This window comes from Artemia franciscana, chromosome 17 (genome assembly GCF_032884065.1).
Source record: "Artemia franciscana chromosome 17, ASM3288406v1, whole genome shotgun sequence".
NCBI lineage: Eukaryota > Metazoa > Arthropoda > Branchiopoda > Anostraca > Artemiidae > Artemia > Artemia franciscana.
The window spans coordinates 38,434,245-38,452,693 of NC_088879.1; the positions used below are offsets into that span (position 1 = coordinate 38,434,245).

Genomic DNA, 18,449 nt, shown 5'->3' on the forward strand with positions numbered 1-18,449 from the left:
TATTTGGAGCCTTTCTTGCAAAGCCCGTCAACCCTCTTACCGTGGTAAAAAGACACTCTTTTTCAAGATATAAAAATGGTTTGGATGCCAGGGGGCCTGTTACGGCTATTGATAAAGGAATAACAGACGCAACAGCTTTCTTGTTTGTTTTTTTTTTAATTTTGACCCGATGTTTAAAACAAAACTTTCTACTTGGAGCCCTCCCAGGGTAACAAATACACTTTATTTCAAGATAATGCAATGATTTGAATGACGAAGGGCCTGTCATGGCTATTGATTAAGGAATAACAGACGCAAGAGCTTTCTTATTTTGTTAAAATTTTTGACCCCTTGGTTATAACAGAACTTTCTACTTGGAGCCCTTCCTGGGTAACAAATACCACCTATTTTAAGATAATACAAAGGTTTGGATGACGAGTGGCGTGTCATGATTATTGATATATGAATGACAGACGCACCAGCTTTCTTGTTGTTAATGGTTTAAACAGAACTTTCTAGTTGGAGCCCTTCCTGGATAAAAAAAACATAAAAAACAAAACACCCTATTATGAGATAATACATTGGTTTGAATGTCAAGGGGCCTGTCATGGCTATTAATAAATGAATAACAGACGCAACAGCTTTCTTATTTCTGTTAAAAATTTTGCCCCGATGCTTTAAACAGAACTTTTTAGTCAATATATTACCTGGTGATTGATAAATTTCACTTAATCTATTAATATTAAAATAAACAAATATTAACCCTAAGGACATTTTTTTTTTATTGAGAGTAAAGAGTAAAAACATAGAACAGGCATAAATTATACTATGCACAATAGCCTACCTTCCCCTCAGCCCCTTTTGTTAAGCCGAAGTATATCTTCTTGCCTCAAAGCTTCCAAAATTATGGCTCTAGCACAATAACAATGTAATAAGAAGTTTGACTCCCTTTAAACTTTTACCCCACCCCACATTATTCGAAGTTCCAATTTTTTCTACCTCCAATATGAATCCCAGTTCCTTTTCATCTTTCTTATGACAGATTCCCGCCCGCTTCACGGGCGCTACTACTTTTGTTTCCCCCCAGTAAAATTGCAAAAAAGCAGTCATCTCTTATTTACAGAATGTTACTTAGAAGTTTTAATATTCATTTTGTAATATCCTACCTAAACAGTGGCCAGGAGGTACCCGAGACTTCTTGCTGTCCATTAATAAGCTGATTAGCACTATTTGTTTATACTTTAGATGGATTATTGATCCCTTGCCTGGACTGGCGGGACTGGGCTACTTTACCCTTACACTTCTCAAAATTAAGACAAGTTGTGTAAGGTACCCTGGAACATGATGACGTTCAATAATAAGTTACTTAAAATCAAGGCCGCATCCAGGAGTGGGGGGGGGTTAGCAGTTTGAACCCCCTCCCCCTCCCGAAATGTTTGTCCAACTACTAAAATAACCACCAAAAATGAATATAAACAAATTTTTGATACGTTTTATGAAGTTTTTTTTTCTTTTGTAGCCCCACCTTCGAAAAAAAAATCCTGGATATGGCCCTGCTTACAATATACAAAAAAGTTAAAATTCTTAGAACTGGCCTATGTTTCAAAAAATATAATTTTTGAATATAAAATATCAATTTCTAAAAAGTTGAAATTCTTAGAACTAGCCTATGTTTATAAGATTATAATGACTCCAAAATTATGACGACAAAAGATGAAAATATATAGTATTTTATTTCGCAATAACAAACCTGAACAAAAATAAAATCATCATCAGTAAATCATCAATAAAATCATCCGAGAAGCCCTGTCCATGTATGAAAACAGCATAGATTGACAAACTCTTTTATCAGGGCATCTCTTTGAGAAGTTCTTTCAATTTTATTCTTAGCTATGACCACCATACCATCAGAGTCCCTTGACAAGTTGAAAATAGTCTGAAATATGTTAGAAATAAGACAAGTATTATAATATATAAGTATATATATATATATATAATTATATTATGATTTTTGATATTTTATATATTTTGTAATTATATTTTATATTTGCATTTTTATTTTTTATTTCACATATTTAACATTTATAGAATGTTGAGATAATTCATACCGACTGAGTTTACACGGTTCTAATTTTGTCACCGAATTCCAATACCCAAATGCGTCGACACAGTTTTATAGAATTTATAATTTATTTCCGCTGGAATATATAATAAACCATTACATTAATAACACATCCCTTAAAGGCTTTATAGCCTGTTTAAAAGAAGAAACAGAAACATATATAGTATAACCAGTCAATTTATTCATAATAGAATATTTTTAATAAACGGTGCTAACAGTTGTTTGGTCCCAGAGTCTTAGCTTTGATGTTTAGTAGTCAGTTTAAGTAATTCTTTCTTCAGATACGTCCTAGTCACATTACTACTTTTCTAGTCAAATTATTAGGTTGGATTTCCTATATGACATAGTCAGCGTTCGCAACGACAGCAACCCTTTGAAAGACGCTTTAGCTGGAGTCGAAACTCGTTAGCATCTTGGCTTGTTGGGGGATTAAGGTACAAGATTGCACCATCAGATAAAGAATAAAAGCAGAAAACGATTCTTAGGGATGCCTCAAGCGTTTATTGTTTTTTTCACGGTGTGTCTAGTGATTCTGTTTTCCAAGCTGTGAAAAACCTGCTCGAGTCAAATCCAATTCTTTTCATTTTTGGGAAGCACTACTATACAAGTTACATAGTAAGAAAATATTATTTTAAACAGGTCATAAAAAAATGGTAAAGCGTTTTAACTGACAAATATAGCAAAAACCTAAGTTGTAATACCCAGAACTATGTTCCAATTCCAACCAATCAGACTAAAGGAGAAAATCTGAAAGTAAAAGGTAAAGGATGCATACTAGACTTTAGAGTCCCTACCAGTGGTGCTGATCTCCTTTTCATGACCAGTCATCCAGGAATTAAAATGATGGGCTAGAGGTCAGCCATCCTGTCATTTCACACACCTTTCCTGTTTACCTTCCCTGGATTTGTCCAGGCATCCTTTTGATACTTGGTCGATTTTGACTATGCCCAGAGCCACATCGATGACCCCTCCCCGTCTCAAACAAATTAATGGGTAACACTGAGACTTAAACCCCTTCCAGAGGGACATATGACTGAGAGTCTTGCACGCAAAACCACTCAGCATAATTTTCAAGGCTGGTAACTAAAATTCTTCCATTCATCAACAGGTTGAAACTCACATACAGTTATAGGCCTTACAACTTGAAAGATAGCTAAAATCATATGCAGATGCCTCTTTAGATAATATAAGGCTTATCAGTATTTTAAAATGCACAGATACAACGACACGAGTGCAGTGTTGCCAACAAGGTACAATTATAACGTTTTTGGTACAAATTAGAGGTCTTGGCATTGTGTGACAAATTTGGAATTTTTTCGGTACGATAAAATTTTTGGTACATTTTGTTCTTATTTGCTCCTTTCTGATTCAGATCTAAAATTTTCTTCTTGTCACGGCAAATTTTAGCCGGCTGTTCAGGTGGAACCAATTAATCTTTTGCAGTACGATTTTAGTCAGAAAACTGATACGGTTTATTTCAAAGAATTGGCAACGCTGCACGAGGGAATTTGTAAAATCTGTGTCTAACTGAGCTAATTCTATCGATCGTTTCAAGAACTTAAATTTCGTCGCCAATCTTCTTGGTCAAAGACAGCTTTCGATTAGGTTAGGGTAAATATTTTCTATTAACTGTATTTCCAGTGTGATGAATTTACGAAGGTGCAGATTTAGGGATTCGTTTGTCCCAGCCGTAGTAAACGTGTTTCAGTCAAATTAGACTTTATCTTTAGACTTTTGAGATGAATATACCACAATAAAAACTTGAAAATAAGAAAAGGAAGGATTATATAAAGACAGATTGGGAAAACAATCGACAGGAGTTTTATTTCTAGCAACTATATTGCTATGTGCTGTAACAAATATCGTTTTAGCCAAATAAAACCATAGTTTCCATCCAAGTTGTAGACCTAGAACTATCTACAAACTTTAACCAAATAGAGTAAAGGCAGAAATTTCAAGGTAGGCACTTAAAATTGATTTTTTCACTGATTGGCTAAAATTCATGCACAGTTCTAGGCCTTACAACTTAGACGACAGTTACAGTCACGTGAAGCAGGCTTATCCGGCTTTTAGAATCCTCGGCTAAAACGACACGCGTGAGCTTTTAGCAAAGCTTTGGGTTAAACTGAGCTAATTCCGCCAATTGGTATCAGACAGTTCCAACTTTGCCACCAGGATTTTTGGTTAAAAACTATTAATGCCCAGCCAAGGATAATTTCTTTAGAAGCTGTTTTTATAGTGAAGTGGTTTTTCGAAGGTTTGTTTAGGGATTATTTTCTCCCAGCCGGATAAAGTTTTTCCTACACCCGATATTAATGAGAACATTACTTTAGATAAATGAAACAATCATCTTAAAATCAATCATTGCATTGATTGAAATTTATGACGAGTTCTAGGTCTTACAACTTAGATTATAGCAACAATCACATAGAAATGTTTAGATAAAATGCTGCTTACCGGTCTTTTTAAATCCACAGCTACAACCATACAAGTGAACCAATTTTGATCTTTTTGACTAAGCAAAACAGTATATTGGACAGTTTCAGAACTGTAAGCGCGACATCGTTCTGCATACCGATTAGTTATTAATTTACTGAGTCCTTGATAAAAGCTATAAGGCTGAGAGAGGAAATGTTTTAAGCTAGGGTCAAAGGCATCGATTTCGACAATACTGGAAAGATTCATCATTTCTTGAAATTCCGTGAACGATAATCCGGACTGAAAAAAGAAATTATAAGCTAAATTTGGATATAGTATATATGAAAAGATTATTCACAGGCAGGTAATATTGGAGACTATTCCTAACTTCGCTAATTTGTGTCAAAGGCTAACACTAGTAAAAATTTACTAGTAAAAATTCACTGGTAAAAATTTCAGCAGGAGTTTCTCGAAACGTTAAGTGGTGCTCACGATTACAAAATAAATAAGTTTTACGATGACACTGACTATACATGAATATTTGACAAAAACGAGAAACAAAAACATATTAAAAAACAACAAAAAAGAAACGAGGATGATTGTAGGAAGGGAAAAAATAAAAGCTGTTCTCAGTTCTCATAAAAAGAAAGAAAAAACACGCATTGAAGGTAACATTGACACACCTTAGATGATCCCAACTACACATTGCACTCCCAGCTGAAGGCAGAGAGTCTGGATATCGGTACCTGCGCTACGCAGACCATTGGTCAGAATGCAAAAAAGTTTTTGTTTTTTTAATGAAGACAAAAATGTATCAAATATTGAATCTCTTTTGAGAACCTGGATCAATTTAGTCTGACAAGTAAATAGCCATATAATACAAACTAATAGATGCTACTTACCAATAAATTGTATTGTATCAGAGTAACGACGCTTCTTGACTACTAAGGTCCCTGCGTCGGCCCTGCAGTGCATTGCTGCAGCATTATTCGATCTCTTGGTCCCGTATTACCAAGCTAAGGTCAAACCCACTGCGCCACCACAGAAAAAAAAAATTGCCGAAACCCGGGATCGAACCAGGGATCTAAAGCAGTGTGATGGGCTGTTTGAATTATACGCCACTGCATTCAGACCAATAAAGTTAAAAAAAGCGTATCTAGCAGAAGTATAATTTTCGTAAAATAACAATTCCATACTCTTCTTCAGCACCATTATCAAAATAGCATGCGCTACAGAGATTACAGTACACTATTTTAATATCGGGAAACTCTCTACTAATAGCGAAATTGCGCAATTTGTTCATAATTTTTGCAACTCTAGTGTTCTTCGCTATTACTACTACTGATACTATTAACAAATCACCGCAGCACCAAGCTGCCTGAGGACAACACAGCCTCACAGCTCACTCCTCTTTCAACCCAATCTATTCAAAGCCTTCCTCTTTACACCCTTTCAGGAAATTCCCATTTCCCTAAAATCTTTCTTTATGATATCCTCTCACCCCAACAGCGGACAACCTGCTTTCCGTTTAGCCCTAGACGGTTGGCCGAAAACGACAATCTTTGGAAACCTTTCATCTTTCATCCACAGAACGTGCCCTAGCCATCTCAGCCTTTCTCTCATTTTAGCCCTAGAAAGAGGGTTTGAAACACACTATTCGTACATCCTACTGTTTGAAATACGGTCAGTAAGCCGGGTACTCAGAACAAATCCGTAGGCAATTTTTCTAAAAAAAAAAAACATCTAGCAAATCTTCATCCGCTTTTCGGATCGCCCATGCTTCCGAACCATATTTGACCACTGTCATCACTGTAGCTTCCAATATTCTGACCTTGGTTTGTAGAACTGTTTTCCGATATTTCCAAACTTTTTTCAGCTGCGAAAAAACACCCTGATCCTTAGCTATTCTATTCTTAACATCTTCGCTGCTCCCACCGTCGTTACTAATAATACAACCAAGGTAAGTGAAGCTGTTCACCTGATCAATCTTTTCGTTACCCAACATAACCTTTTCATCTTCACTTATTCCTAGCCTTAGCGACTTGGTCTTCTTAGTATTAATTTTCAGAACTGTTCTACCGGCCTGAACTCGCAAAACCACAAGAAGTTTATTTACTTTGCTCATACTTTCATTTAGGATGTTTAAATCACCAGCATGATATAAGTCCAGGAAAGCCCCCCCCCCCCCATTTGATTTCGAGTTCTCTCATTGCCTATCCTGTGCTCATTAAGACGAGGTCCATCGAAATGAACCTTATAAAGGCGGATTCATCAAAATAGCATGATGTACAGAGGTTACGGTACGCTATTTGTGTACATGCATAACACATTTTCCAAACACCCAAACCTTTTAAATATCTCCAGAGCTCAATATTACACCAGAAAGCATAAAATCTCATCATATGCTAAAGCTCAGCAAAATACCTCTTTATTAAACGCGACCAAATCGCACCAATAAAAAAAAGAGTTTCGACTTCGACATCTTGACGATCTGGAAAAATCGACAGGCCACGGTCACGTCACCGTCACGAAAGACTGTAGCTTAATTTCCCACTTCTGAAAAATTTCCTCAAAACCAATTGCTAGGCTCTTCTCAAAGAGAGGATCAGTAGAACACTATAGACCAGACGGGTCAAATTACGATTGAACACACATCGCCCTACTGATACTTCTTTTGATAAAAACTTAGCTATTCATTTTTGGCAACTATTTCGGTGTTTTAAAATTTTTAGATATAATCTTAAGGTGTGATACCGACGATTGAATGACCAATCACTAATATTGCATACGAAATGAGTTCATCATTGCACGTAATGTTTACCTCACAAGATTTTCCGAAGAAAAGTGTCACTTACAAAGTTTGAACACATATTTCTTGAACACATATTGCCCTACAAATAGCAGTTCAATAGGGACAGATCCTTTTATTAGACAGTGAAAACAAAAACATAATCTCTGCATATTTCCGTCACATTAACAGTTGCCGTTTTCAGCAGATTAACCTAAGTGTTTATCTGCTGAGGACGGCTACTGTGCATGTGACCGAAATATCCAGGGATTTTTTATTACCTGTCTCATAAAAGTATTTTTCCCTATAGAGCTGTTTATTGTACATCATGGAAAGACAGTGTGGTATTCCAAAATACCTGTATATATATGTATATATATATTTATGTATATATATATATATATATAGAGATATATATATATATATATATATATATATATATATATATATATATATATACTAGCTGTTGGGGTGGCGCTTCGCGCCACCCCAACACCTAGTTGGTGGGGCGCTTTACGCCCCCCAAGCCCCCCCGCGCGCGTAAGTCGTTACGTGCCATATTAGTTATGCGCCATTGTAGTTGTGTCCCTGTGTCCCACCTGTGAATATAGATAGATTTATATATGTTTTTCAAACTACGCAAAAATTGCGAATAAACAACATTCTTGGCTTTCCCATTGTCTGTGCATATGCAAAGCCGTATGTACTAATGATGACGTCATATACAAACGCTCTTTTTACAAACAAACAAACATGCATCCACATAACTCGTTTTTATATAGATAGATACAATACAAATTAACTGCGTAAAACTTGCGAATAAACAACATTCTTCGCTGTCCAATTGTCGCTGCATATAAATACATTGTCAGGTTTACCGACCCTCGAACATGCAACGTATAATTGTCCATGGGAAAAACAATCAGGATTAAGATCTATACCACATTTTTCTAATGATTGACCATGAGCTTTGTTAATGGTGATAGCAAATACTAATCGAATTGGGAATTGCAATCTTTTAAATTGAAAAAGCAGATCCGTTGGAATCATGGGAATGCGAGGAATAAGAACAGCCTCACCCTCATAAGGCCCTGTCAAGATTGTGGCCTCTATTATGTTTTCCATTGTTTTTTTTTTTACGGCAAGTCGCGTGCCATTGCAAAGCTTTGGTGGGTTGATATTTCTTAAAAGTATTATTGGTACGCCTATTTTTAGTTGTAGCACGTGTGGTGGAAACCCTGAAGGATCTATGGAATTTAAAAATTCAGATGGATAATTAACCGCTTCATTTGGTTCCAAAACTGTGTCGAGTGACTTGTAAAGGACTGCCTGGTCTCGAATCTTGTTCAAAACAATATTGTTGATTTCGTGGACGTCTATATTTTTGGGTGCGAGAATCGCTCTTTCACTTAGCCATTTATTATTTTGATAATTTTTTAGAATATTCGGAAATACTTTTTCAATCAATTCATTTTTGGACGTCACTAAATTACAGAAATCAGCAGGTAGTTGTATACGTCCTGAAATTGAGTCTACTGTTTGACCAGAGTCATCGTTTTGCAATCGGACACGCATATTTGTAGTTAATTTTAATATTTTTACGTGTGCCTATAAATTAGAATTTTTTAGGCAAGCATTCATTTCGTCTGCAGGAGTTAAACTACGTAAAAATTGCGAATATACAACATTCTTGGCTTTCCCATTGTCTCTGCATATACAAAGCCGTATGTACTAATAATGACATCATATGCAAACGCTCTTTTTACAAACAAACAAACATGCATACATACAACTCGTTTTTATAGAGATAGATAGATAGATAGATAGATAAAATACAAATTAACTGCGTAAAACTTGCGAATATACAACATTCTTCGCTGTCCAATTGTCGCTGCATATAAATAGATTGTCAGGTTTACCGACCCTCGAACATGCAACGTACAATTGTCAATGGGAAAAACAATCAGTATTAATATCTATACCACATTTTTCTAATGATTGACCTTGAGGTTTGTTAATGGTGATTGCAAATGCTAATCGAATTGGGAATTGCAATCTTTTAAATTGAAAAGGCAGATCCGTTGGAATCTTGGGAATGCGAGGAATAAGAACAGCCTCACCCTCAAAAGGCCCTGTCAAGATTGTGGCCTCTATTAGGTTTTCCATTGTTTTTTTTTTACGCCAGGTCGAGTGCCATAGCAAAGCTTTGGTGGGTTTATATTTCTTAAAAGTATTATTGGTAGGCCTATTTTTAGTTGTAGCACGTGTGGTGGAAACCCTGAGAATAATATCTCGAGGTAAAAACTGATCACCGACCATAACGATGGCCACTTCGTCGATAGTTGGAGCATTGTATCTACGCACATGTTGGCCAGGAGGCGTTTTGTCAGCGGAAATAACAATTTTATGCGTATAAGTAGGCATCAAATCGATGGCTGTTTTGAACAGACGCACTAAATTATTATTTTCGTGGAAAAGATGTTGTAATTGGGAAACGATTGTCCTTTCAATGTTGGGAGAAATTTCGCAACGTGCATTCAATTCAGAATTTCTATCACTGATGAAGTACAATTGTAAAAATTTATGATTCTCGCCTGAGAATGGTAGAAGAGACCCTGCTCTATGATAAATTTGCCCTTTTACTTTGAAAGTAGACATAAATTGATCTGGATTTTCAATTTGGGCTCCAAACGACGTCATTTGGAAACATGAGTTGTATTTTCTGATTCATTTATATTCCTTATGTCCCGGTGTCCCGGTCGTCATTTATATCCCCCTGTTTTATATCCCGCTTATTTTTCAGTTTTTTCCTTTTTTTAGTTTTTTTTTACTTTTTTAGTTCTTTTAGTTTTTTTTAGTTTTTTAGATGAATTTTTTTTTTTTAGTTTTTTACCTTTTTTTCTTTTTAGTTTTTATTGGTTTTTACCTTTTTTTTAGCTTTTTATCTTTTTTATTTTTTTTTATTTTTATTTTTAATTTTATTAGTATTCTTTTTCTCTTCTATTTTTCATTTTTCCTTTTTTTAGTTTTTTTTAGTTTTTAGTTTTTTAAGTTTTTTCCTTTTTTTAGTTTCTTTAGTTTTTTTAGTTTTTCGGCTTTTTTATTTTTTTATTAGTTTTTAGTTTTTTTTGTAGTTTTTGCCTTTTTTTAGTTTTTTCAGTTTTTTTTTTAGTTTTTAGTTTTTTACCTTTTTTAGCCTAACCAGGATTTGAACCTGGGACCTTCATTCTCCGTTCTGACACCCTCTCTCACCGAGTGACTACTCCAGCATGTTCATTTTGGTGTTTTAAATGGTATATTATTAACCAAATTAATGTGTTTTACAATATACTAAGCATCATCATAACAAAAATGACGGCAACTAATTTCATGACGTCAGCCGAAACATGACGTCACCTGATCCACAGATCCACAGACCCACAGACAGACAGACAACTTATTTTTATATATATAGAAGATATATGTATATATGTATATATATATATATATATATATATATATATTTATATATTGCCCTGTTGACACTCTGTTTGAAAACACCTTAGCAAACAGTTATTGGCAATTATCTCAGAAGTGTACAATGTGTTACGAAGTTTACACATGGACTGCGACAAAATATTCTTTTCTGATCTGCCATAAAATTCAATATGGTTATTTGTTATTGCCACATCTTAGACTGTTAAAAGACCTGCCGTGGAAAAACTTATGGTCTTTAATAAGAGCCAAAATTCCAAAGTCATATTTCATGTTCTCTGATCCCCTGTGAAAGTTACGTCATGTAACATAACACCTTCCAGCGTTAAAATGGTACACTTACCTCAAAACCTGTTTTTACTATGGAATTTGTTATGAATTTTGACAGCATGACAGTAGCCACTTACCTCTTTACGAGACTCGGCCTCTTTTCCTGGCCAACTAAACAGCCGTTGCCATAATAGGTCTCTCCGACAATGAATTCTGGCATTTTTTAGCTCTTGTTTCAACAGCAATTCAAAATTTCTGGCTTGTTCCTGGATGGCTGCTTGCAACAACTGCTCATGGCCCGAATAGTAGCCAAGATAATTTATAGATTCTTGTCTAGAATAAATATACAAAATTATATAATAAAACGGAATGAATAAAAGAGAGAATGAAAACTGATGTACTGCTAAGAAAGGCATTGAATCAATTCAAAAGAAGAAAGATATAACATAGAAAGCTTCTGACTGGATTTCGAAAAAAATTCTGCTTTGAATATTTTCCACTGAACAATTCTTTCTTGGACCATTTTGTTTCCTTGGGATCATTTACCTACTTCTCTGCATGGATTAACGGCACATTTGAACACTTTTGATACCAATTTATAGTCGAACAGTTCGCGGTAACGAACCGTAGTAAGGAGCGACCCGGCTCAATAGTAACCAAAACTCTAAAAAATGGAATTTTGATACCAATAGCTACATCAAAAGAATCGCATTTTAATGCTGATTTTAAATATTTAAGTTTCATCAAGTTTAATCTTACCCAGCAAAAGTTACGAGCCTGAGAAAAGTTGCCTTATTTTAGAAAATAGGGGGAAACAACCCCTTAAAGTCATAGAATCTTAAAACTTAAAACGTAAAACGAACAGAAATTACTTCGTATGTGAAAGGGGCTGCTTCCTCATCAACGCCACGCTCTTTACGCTAAAGTTTTTTACTGTTTTAAAAGTAGAGCTAAGAGAAAGAGTCAAACTTTAGCGTAAAGAGCGGGGCGTTGATGAGGAAGCAGCCCCTTTCACAGACGAAGTAATTTCTGTTCGTTTTAAGTTTTAATGTCGCTCCTTACTTTCCGCTAAAAAAACTTGTTTTTTTATTTAATTTACGGTAGAATCGAAGATTAGAAGATGCTAATTTTATTTCACCTCCTCATTTTAAAATGAGTTTTCAACCTTGAATTTTCTATCTATAGGAAACAGCTCATAATGATCGGTATTCAACACCCCCTTTTTTGTGAAATGAAGCATGGTCTTTTCTTTAGTTGACAGAGTTTTAAGAATAAGTTAAGAAGCTCATACAGTCTCTGAGTTAAATTGCACAACAGAAACTCTATTCTGTAACTCCCTATTTTCTTGAATCAGATTATACTAAAAAAGCAGCAAGAGACAATACAGAAATAAAAAGATGAAACCATGTAAAACTTAAAGTATGATTCAAGTGCAAAAATGCTTAAAGCAGACATGATAAACACCTTAATCACCATACTATGAAACTATGGAAATATATAAAGAAAACTAAGATTAAATCGCAAAAATGATTAACCTTTTCTTGATGTCATGACATCACTATAGGTTCGATACAGCCACTTAGTGAAAAATACGAATTCTCTCTTAAAGTACTAACCTATTCGTTTTTGTGGCCATTTTAGATCGTTTTGTGGCCGTAAATAGATCGTTTTTGTGGCCAGTCACCGCTGTATCTTGTTTTCCAACCAAAGATTTTATTGTACATTTTTTTTTATTGTGCATTTTTTTTTCATCTTTACCTCAGACGCTTAAAATATATACAAATATTTTGCAATTACCAGTTTTTTGCTCTTTAAGCAATTTAATGTCTATTCATGCTAAACTTTTGGGATATTTGATTATTGAAGCAAGTACAATTTCTAACACCAATTGTTTATTAAGCTTAAAACCTTTTGTTTCCTTGCTTGAGGGTTTTGAATTGTTGTAATCCCTTGCTAAAAATATACAATTGTAATTACCAGTTGATTTATTCACCAATTAAATGTAAACTTTTCCATACATGAAAATCTTCAATTATTCACACAAGTACGACAAGTGTGACAACAATATTGCAATAATGACGTATATAAAAATATTATAAAAAAAACTAATTTAAAAATTTTCAGGTATGTTTCATGTTAGAAAAAAAAAAATTAAAATTATTTCTCAGGCACCATTTATATTTTTGCAGTTTACATAATAAATTTAGCGATTCTGAACCGAAGTTATAAAACTTAAAAACTTTTTTTTTCATATCTAAGAAAGACATTACTGATCAAATCCAAGGTCTAACAACGATTTCTACCAAGCTTCAAACTTTTGATTTTTCTCAGAATTGTCAAAATACATATAATACTAGCTGTTGGGGTGGCGCTTTGCGCCACCCCAACATCTAGTTGGTGGTGGCGCTTCGCACCCCCCAAGCCCCCCGCGCGCGTAAGTCGTTAAAACTTGCGAATATACAACATTCTTTGCTGTCCCATTGTCTGTCCATATAAATAGATTTTCAGGTTTACCAACTCTCAAACATGCAACATAATAATTGTCCATGGGAAAACCATCCGTATTCAGATCTATACCGCATTTTTCTAACGATTGCCCTTGAGCTTTGTTGATGGTGATTACTAATCGAACATTCCCTGTGTCCCCGTCGTCATTTATATATCCCCCTGTGCCACCGGCGTCCCCGTTGTAGTTATGTCCCTGTGTCCTGGTCGTCATTTATATTCCCTGTGTTCCGGTCGTCATTTGTGTCCCGGTATCCCAGTCTGTAATTTCTCTTTGAGTGTCCCGGTCGTCATTTATATTCCCTCTGTCCCGGTGTCCCGGTCGTCATTTGTGTCCCGGTCTGTAATTTCTCTTTGAGTGTCCCGGTCGTCATTTATATTCCCTGTGTTCCGGTCATCATTTGTGTCCCGGTGTCCCGGTCTGTAGTGTCATCTTATAATGACGTCATATACAAAGCCTTATATACTTAATAATGGCGTGAAATACAAACCCACAAACAAATAAACATGCATATATACAACTTATTTTTATATATATATAGATACAGTTTCTTTTTTAGTTTTTTTTCTCTTTTAGTTTTTTCTTTTCTTAGTTTTTTTCTTTTTTAGTTTTTCTTTTTTTAGTTTCTTCTTTTTATTGATTTGTTTTCTTCAATTTGTCAATGTTCATTCTAACATTGACACTTGGAAAAATCTTTACGTGACAAGCATGCCAAAGCTCCAACAATTTATAATAAACTTCAAAATTTGGGTATCTGTTTTAAGGTTTTCGAATTACTTTAATCTATTGTCAAAATATATTGAAATATTTGTGCCATTCCCAATTTTTTTTTAGTTTTTTCTTTTTTTTTATTTTTTTTACGTTTTTCTTTTTAGGTTTTTTCTTTTTTTAATTTTTTAGTTTTTTTTTTATTTTTTTCTTTTTAGTTTTTTTTTTTAGTTTTTTACCTTTTTTCTTTTTTCAGTTTTCTTTTCTTCTTTATTTTTCAGCGTCACTATTAAATATATATCGCCAAACCTTTGTTTTTTTAACTAAAATCTGGTAGGCATTGATGACCTTATCTAAGTCAAAATCCCAAACCCAATCATCATCGCTATCATTTTCAGTTTTGATACGATTTGACTCTCGCTGTCCAGGTGGATTTTCATCTAACTGCGCGGTTTTGCGTTCTTTAGCCGCAAGCCTTTTGGCATTAACCCTTTGAGCAGATTCCTCGGCTGTTTCTTCTGCCATTGTAGGATTTATACTAAAATTTCTCTTTGAATTAACTATATGGGCAGCTTCCTATACGTACCAAGCTTGCTAAAGCTCAACAATTTATAATAAACCTCAAAATTTTAAGTATCTGTTTTAAGGTTTTCGAATTACTTTAATCTATTGTCAAAATATTTCGAAATATTTATGCAATTCCCAGTTTTTACATTTTAGTTTGTTTTTTTTTTCTTCTTTATTTTTCAGACGTCATATACAAACCCTCAACACAAAAATACATACAACTTATTTATATATATATACTAGCTGTTGGGGTGGCGCGAAGCGCCACCCCAACACCTTGTTGGTGGGGGCGCTTCGCGCCCCCCCCCCCCCCCAAGCCCCCCCGCGCGCGTAAGTCGTTACGCGCCATATTAGTTACGCGCCATTGTAGTTGTGTCCCTATGTCCCACCTGTGAATATAGATAGATATATATATATATATATATGTTTTTAACTATGTAAAACATGCAAATATACAACATTCTTTGCTGTCCCATTGTCTGTGCATATAAATAGATTGTCAGGTTTACCGACTCTTGAACATGCAACATATAATGGTCCATGGGAAAACAATCCGTATTCAGATCTATACCTCATGATTCTAATGATTGCCCTTGAGCTTTGTTGATGGTGATTGCTAATCGACGATTCCCTGTGTCGCCGTCGTCATTTATATATCCCCGTGTGCCCCCCGGTGTCCCGGTCGTCATTTATATTCCATGTGTTCCGGTCGTCATTTATGTCCCGGTGTCCCAGTCTGTGAATTCTCTTTGAGGGTCCCGGGCGTCATTGATATTCCTTGTGTCCCGGTGTCCCGGTCGTCATTCGTGTCCCGGTGTCCCAGTCTGTATATACATTCGTTTTTGAATTGGTCTTTTTTTTAGGTTTTAGTTTTCTGCCTTTTTTTTAGTTTTTTTTAGTTATACCTCATGATTCTAATGATTGCCCTTGAGCTTTGTTGATGGTGATTGCTAATCGAACATTTTCTGTGTCCCCATCGTCATTTATATATCCCCCTGTGCCCCCGGCGTCCCCGTTGTAGTTGTGTCCCTGTGTCCCGGTCGTCATTTATATTCCCTGTGTCCCGGTCGTCATTTGTATTCCGATGTCCCAGTCTGTATATACATTCGTTTTTGAAATGGTAAATGATGAAATAAATTTTTGTATTTTTCCCCTTTTTTCCTTTTTAGTTTTTTTTTGGTTTTTACATTTTTTTACTTTTTTTAGTTTTTTTTTCTTTTTTCTTTTTAGTTTTTTTTTTTTTATTTTTATTTTTTTAGTTTTGTTTTTTTCCTTTATTTTTCTCTCTTTCTCTGTGAGCTGTCTCTCTTTCTCTGTGATAGTGACAGGCTTTATGATTATCACTAGTAAACATAGATTGGTAGACTACTCTAATATGAGGGATGTGGGGCAATCCCCCTTAGCCCCTATACTTTAACCCAAAGTTGAAATTACGCCTATATTTTGGTCCCTAGCAAGCACCGATGGAACCACCTCTTAATTTTCATAAAATTTTGAAAATAAAATTTGAAAAATTTGAGTCAATCGATTTTTGAATTAATATCAAGTTGCCATCAAGCCATGGCTAGATGGAGACAAAGCCAAGACATATAGTCTGGTTGAGAGGCAAAGCTGGTATAAGCCTTTTTCAGAATTGTATAAAATATGTCATTTCACTGGTTGATAGACAGCCTATAACCTTTACATCCTAGGGCATCTAATATCTTTCAATGGATCCATATTTTAGTAGATCAGGGCAGTTTTCGGAGTACTCCAAAGTGTGCTCGATTTATTGTTTTATTTACACGTTGCCAACGACAAGATCCAGCTAATTATTCGACAAAAGCTACGATATCCCTGCTGCCTATGTCCAGCAATATTCAAAAAAGCTACAATTTCATGTGCTTTCCTAGATTCAAAAGAATATTTTTCAGGATATCCCATTCTGTTTTTGAGTTAAACATTCAAAACAGCACGATTGTGCAACTCTCTTGAATTATCTATATTATCTATTATCTATATTCTGTGCTAGGCTCTAAAGCGACCCCTGCTACACTCTTCCAGGATACTTCTTAAGCTTTTCATTCTTCAAGCATAGTATAATTTTTCTGATGAAGTTACCTTATTTCGGCACAAGGAGTAAGTTTTCTTACCTTAAGTCTCATTTGTTTATTACGATAACCTAGAATGATCAGCTTTCCTATTCACCCTCAGAGAGTGATTATGGTTTCCCTCAAGGCTTAATTGTAGGGCGGGTGCTGTTTTTTTTCATTAGATATAATCTATGTAATTTTGGCTGTTAAAAGGAGAACTTGTGTTTTTCAGTCGATTTTTTAATCCAACCCAAAAATTGTTCCCCTCGTAAAAATGCAACAAAATGAATACAAACAAGATTTTAATGCGTTTTCATAGTTTTTTTGTACCGTCCCCCAAAGAAAAAATATATCTCCCATAACAAAAAATCTAGATACGCCAATGCCTGTGCTTCACTAGTTTGCCTTCATTTGATGCTATCGCTGACTTTAGTGATGATAACTCTTCTAGAAGAACACAGTCTGAGGTTCGTCCAAACTTCGTAGACATGTTTTGAGAGAACATATATTCGTTCGATGCTAAATATTTTCCCCTGCACATTTCTAACTCTCCTTTTGATATACTCGCCATTTCTAACTCTCCTTTTGATATACTCGCTAGTACCTCAAGTTTTTGTTTGGTTGTCTAAAACACTGCTGTCAACTATTACTAGGAATAAAGGCTTTACGATCCTAGACATACTAAATATAAAATTCTGATTTTCAGACATTCTTCTTGATGAAAACCTGTCTTCGAAGCACCCACCCCCTTCCGAAATCCCAATTTGTTGAATTTTAAGCAATTTTTATCCAAATCATCGAATATTTATTTTTTTCATTACTATTCCCCTCTTCCCGAAAAAGTCCGATTATAAGGATGTTGACTTTTCTTCTTTTCTAAAACGACTGCAAAGTTTTTTGTTATTTTTTTAACAAAGATATTCAGCACTGAAAACCAATCTCCCCGTAGCTTGGTCGTTACTTGATCTAAAAACTCCTTATAATCTTTAATGAGCACCTTTCGATTTTTCTTCTGCTCCATATTTATCTCCCTGGGGTCCTTAGACGTACTTTGTATTGTATCTATGATTAAAATCTAAGATGTTCATAGCCTAACATTATCTTCATTTGACCATCAATATCATCTAGTTACTGTCTCTGTAACTCAAGTAACATTCAAACAACTCTCCCTCGATTAATGAAAGATCTCCGCCACAGAGTGTAAGAGCTTACAGGTGACGTGACCCTTGGCTGTTTGCCATCTCAGTTTTATTTTTCACCTACCCTTTCCTCAAACCTCACTATTTGCACTAGCTCCCATTCTCATAAGGATTAATTTTTTTTCGTTTTAAGATTGAATGTTGCTCCCTACTTTCAGTTGAAAAGTTTTTGTTTTTTCTATTTAATTAATTCTAAGACACGTATTGGAAGAAATGTCGTTTTTTCACAGGAATTTACAACAAAAACTCTATAGAAATAACTTTAATCAGAAATATCATCTGGAATTCAATATCAACCGACAACGTTTAATATTAATATTTTATTAATATTTTTAATTTATTAATA

At 35.0% G+C, this 18,449-nt stretch overlaps 1 protein-coding gene across 1 annotated transcript in view; it reads right to left on the reverse strand.

Moving 5' to 3' along the window:
* Window positions 1-1,693: 1,693 nt before the first annotated feature.
* The window catches only part of LOC136037578 (KICSTOR complex protein SZT2-like), an 89,341-nt gene continuing 72,585 nt past the window's right edge, over window positions 1,694-18,449 (reverse strand). Inside the window, exons 18-20 of the mRNA XM_065720299.1 lie at window positions 11,189-11,384; window positions 4,559-4,819; window positions 1,694-1,915 (exon numbers count right to left, since the gene is read on the reverse strand). Coding sequence (XP_065576371.1) covers window positions 1,772-1,915; window positions 4,559-4,819; window positions 11,189-11,384 — 601 coding nt within the window. The 3' untranslated portion in view covers window positions 1,694-1,771. The remainder of the gene's footprint in view (window positions 1,916-4,558; window positions 4,820-11,188; window positions 11,385-18,449) is intronic.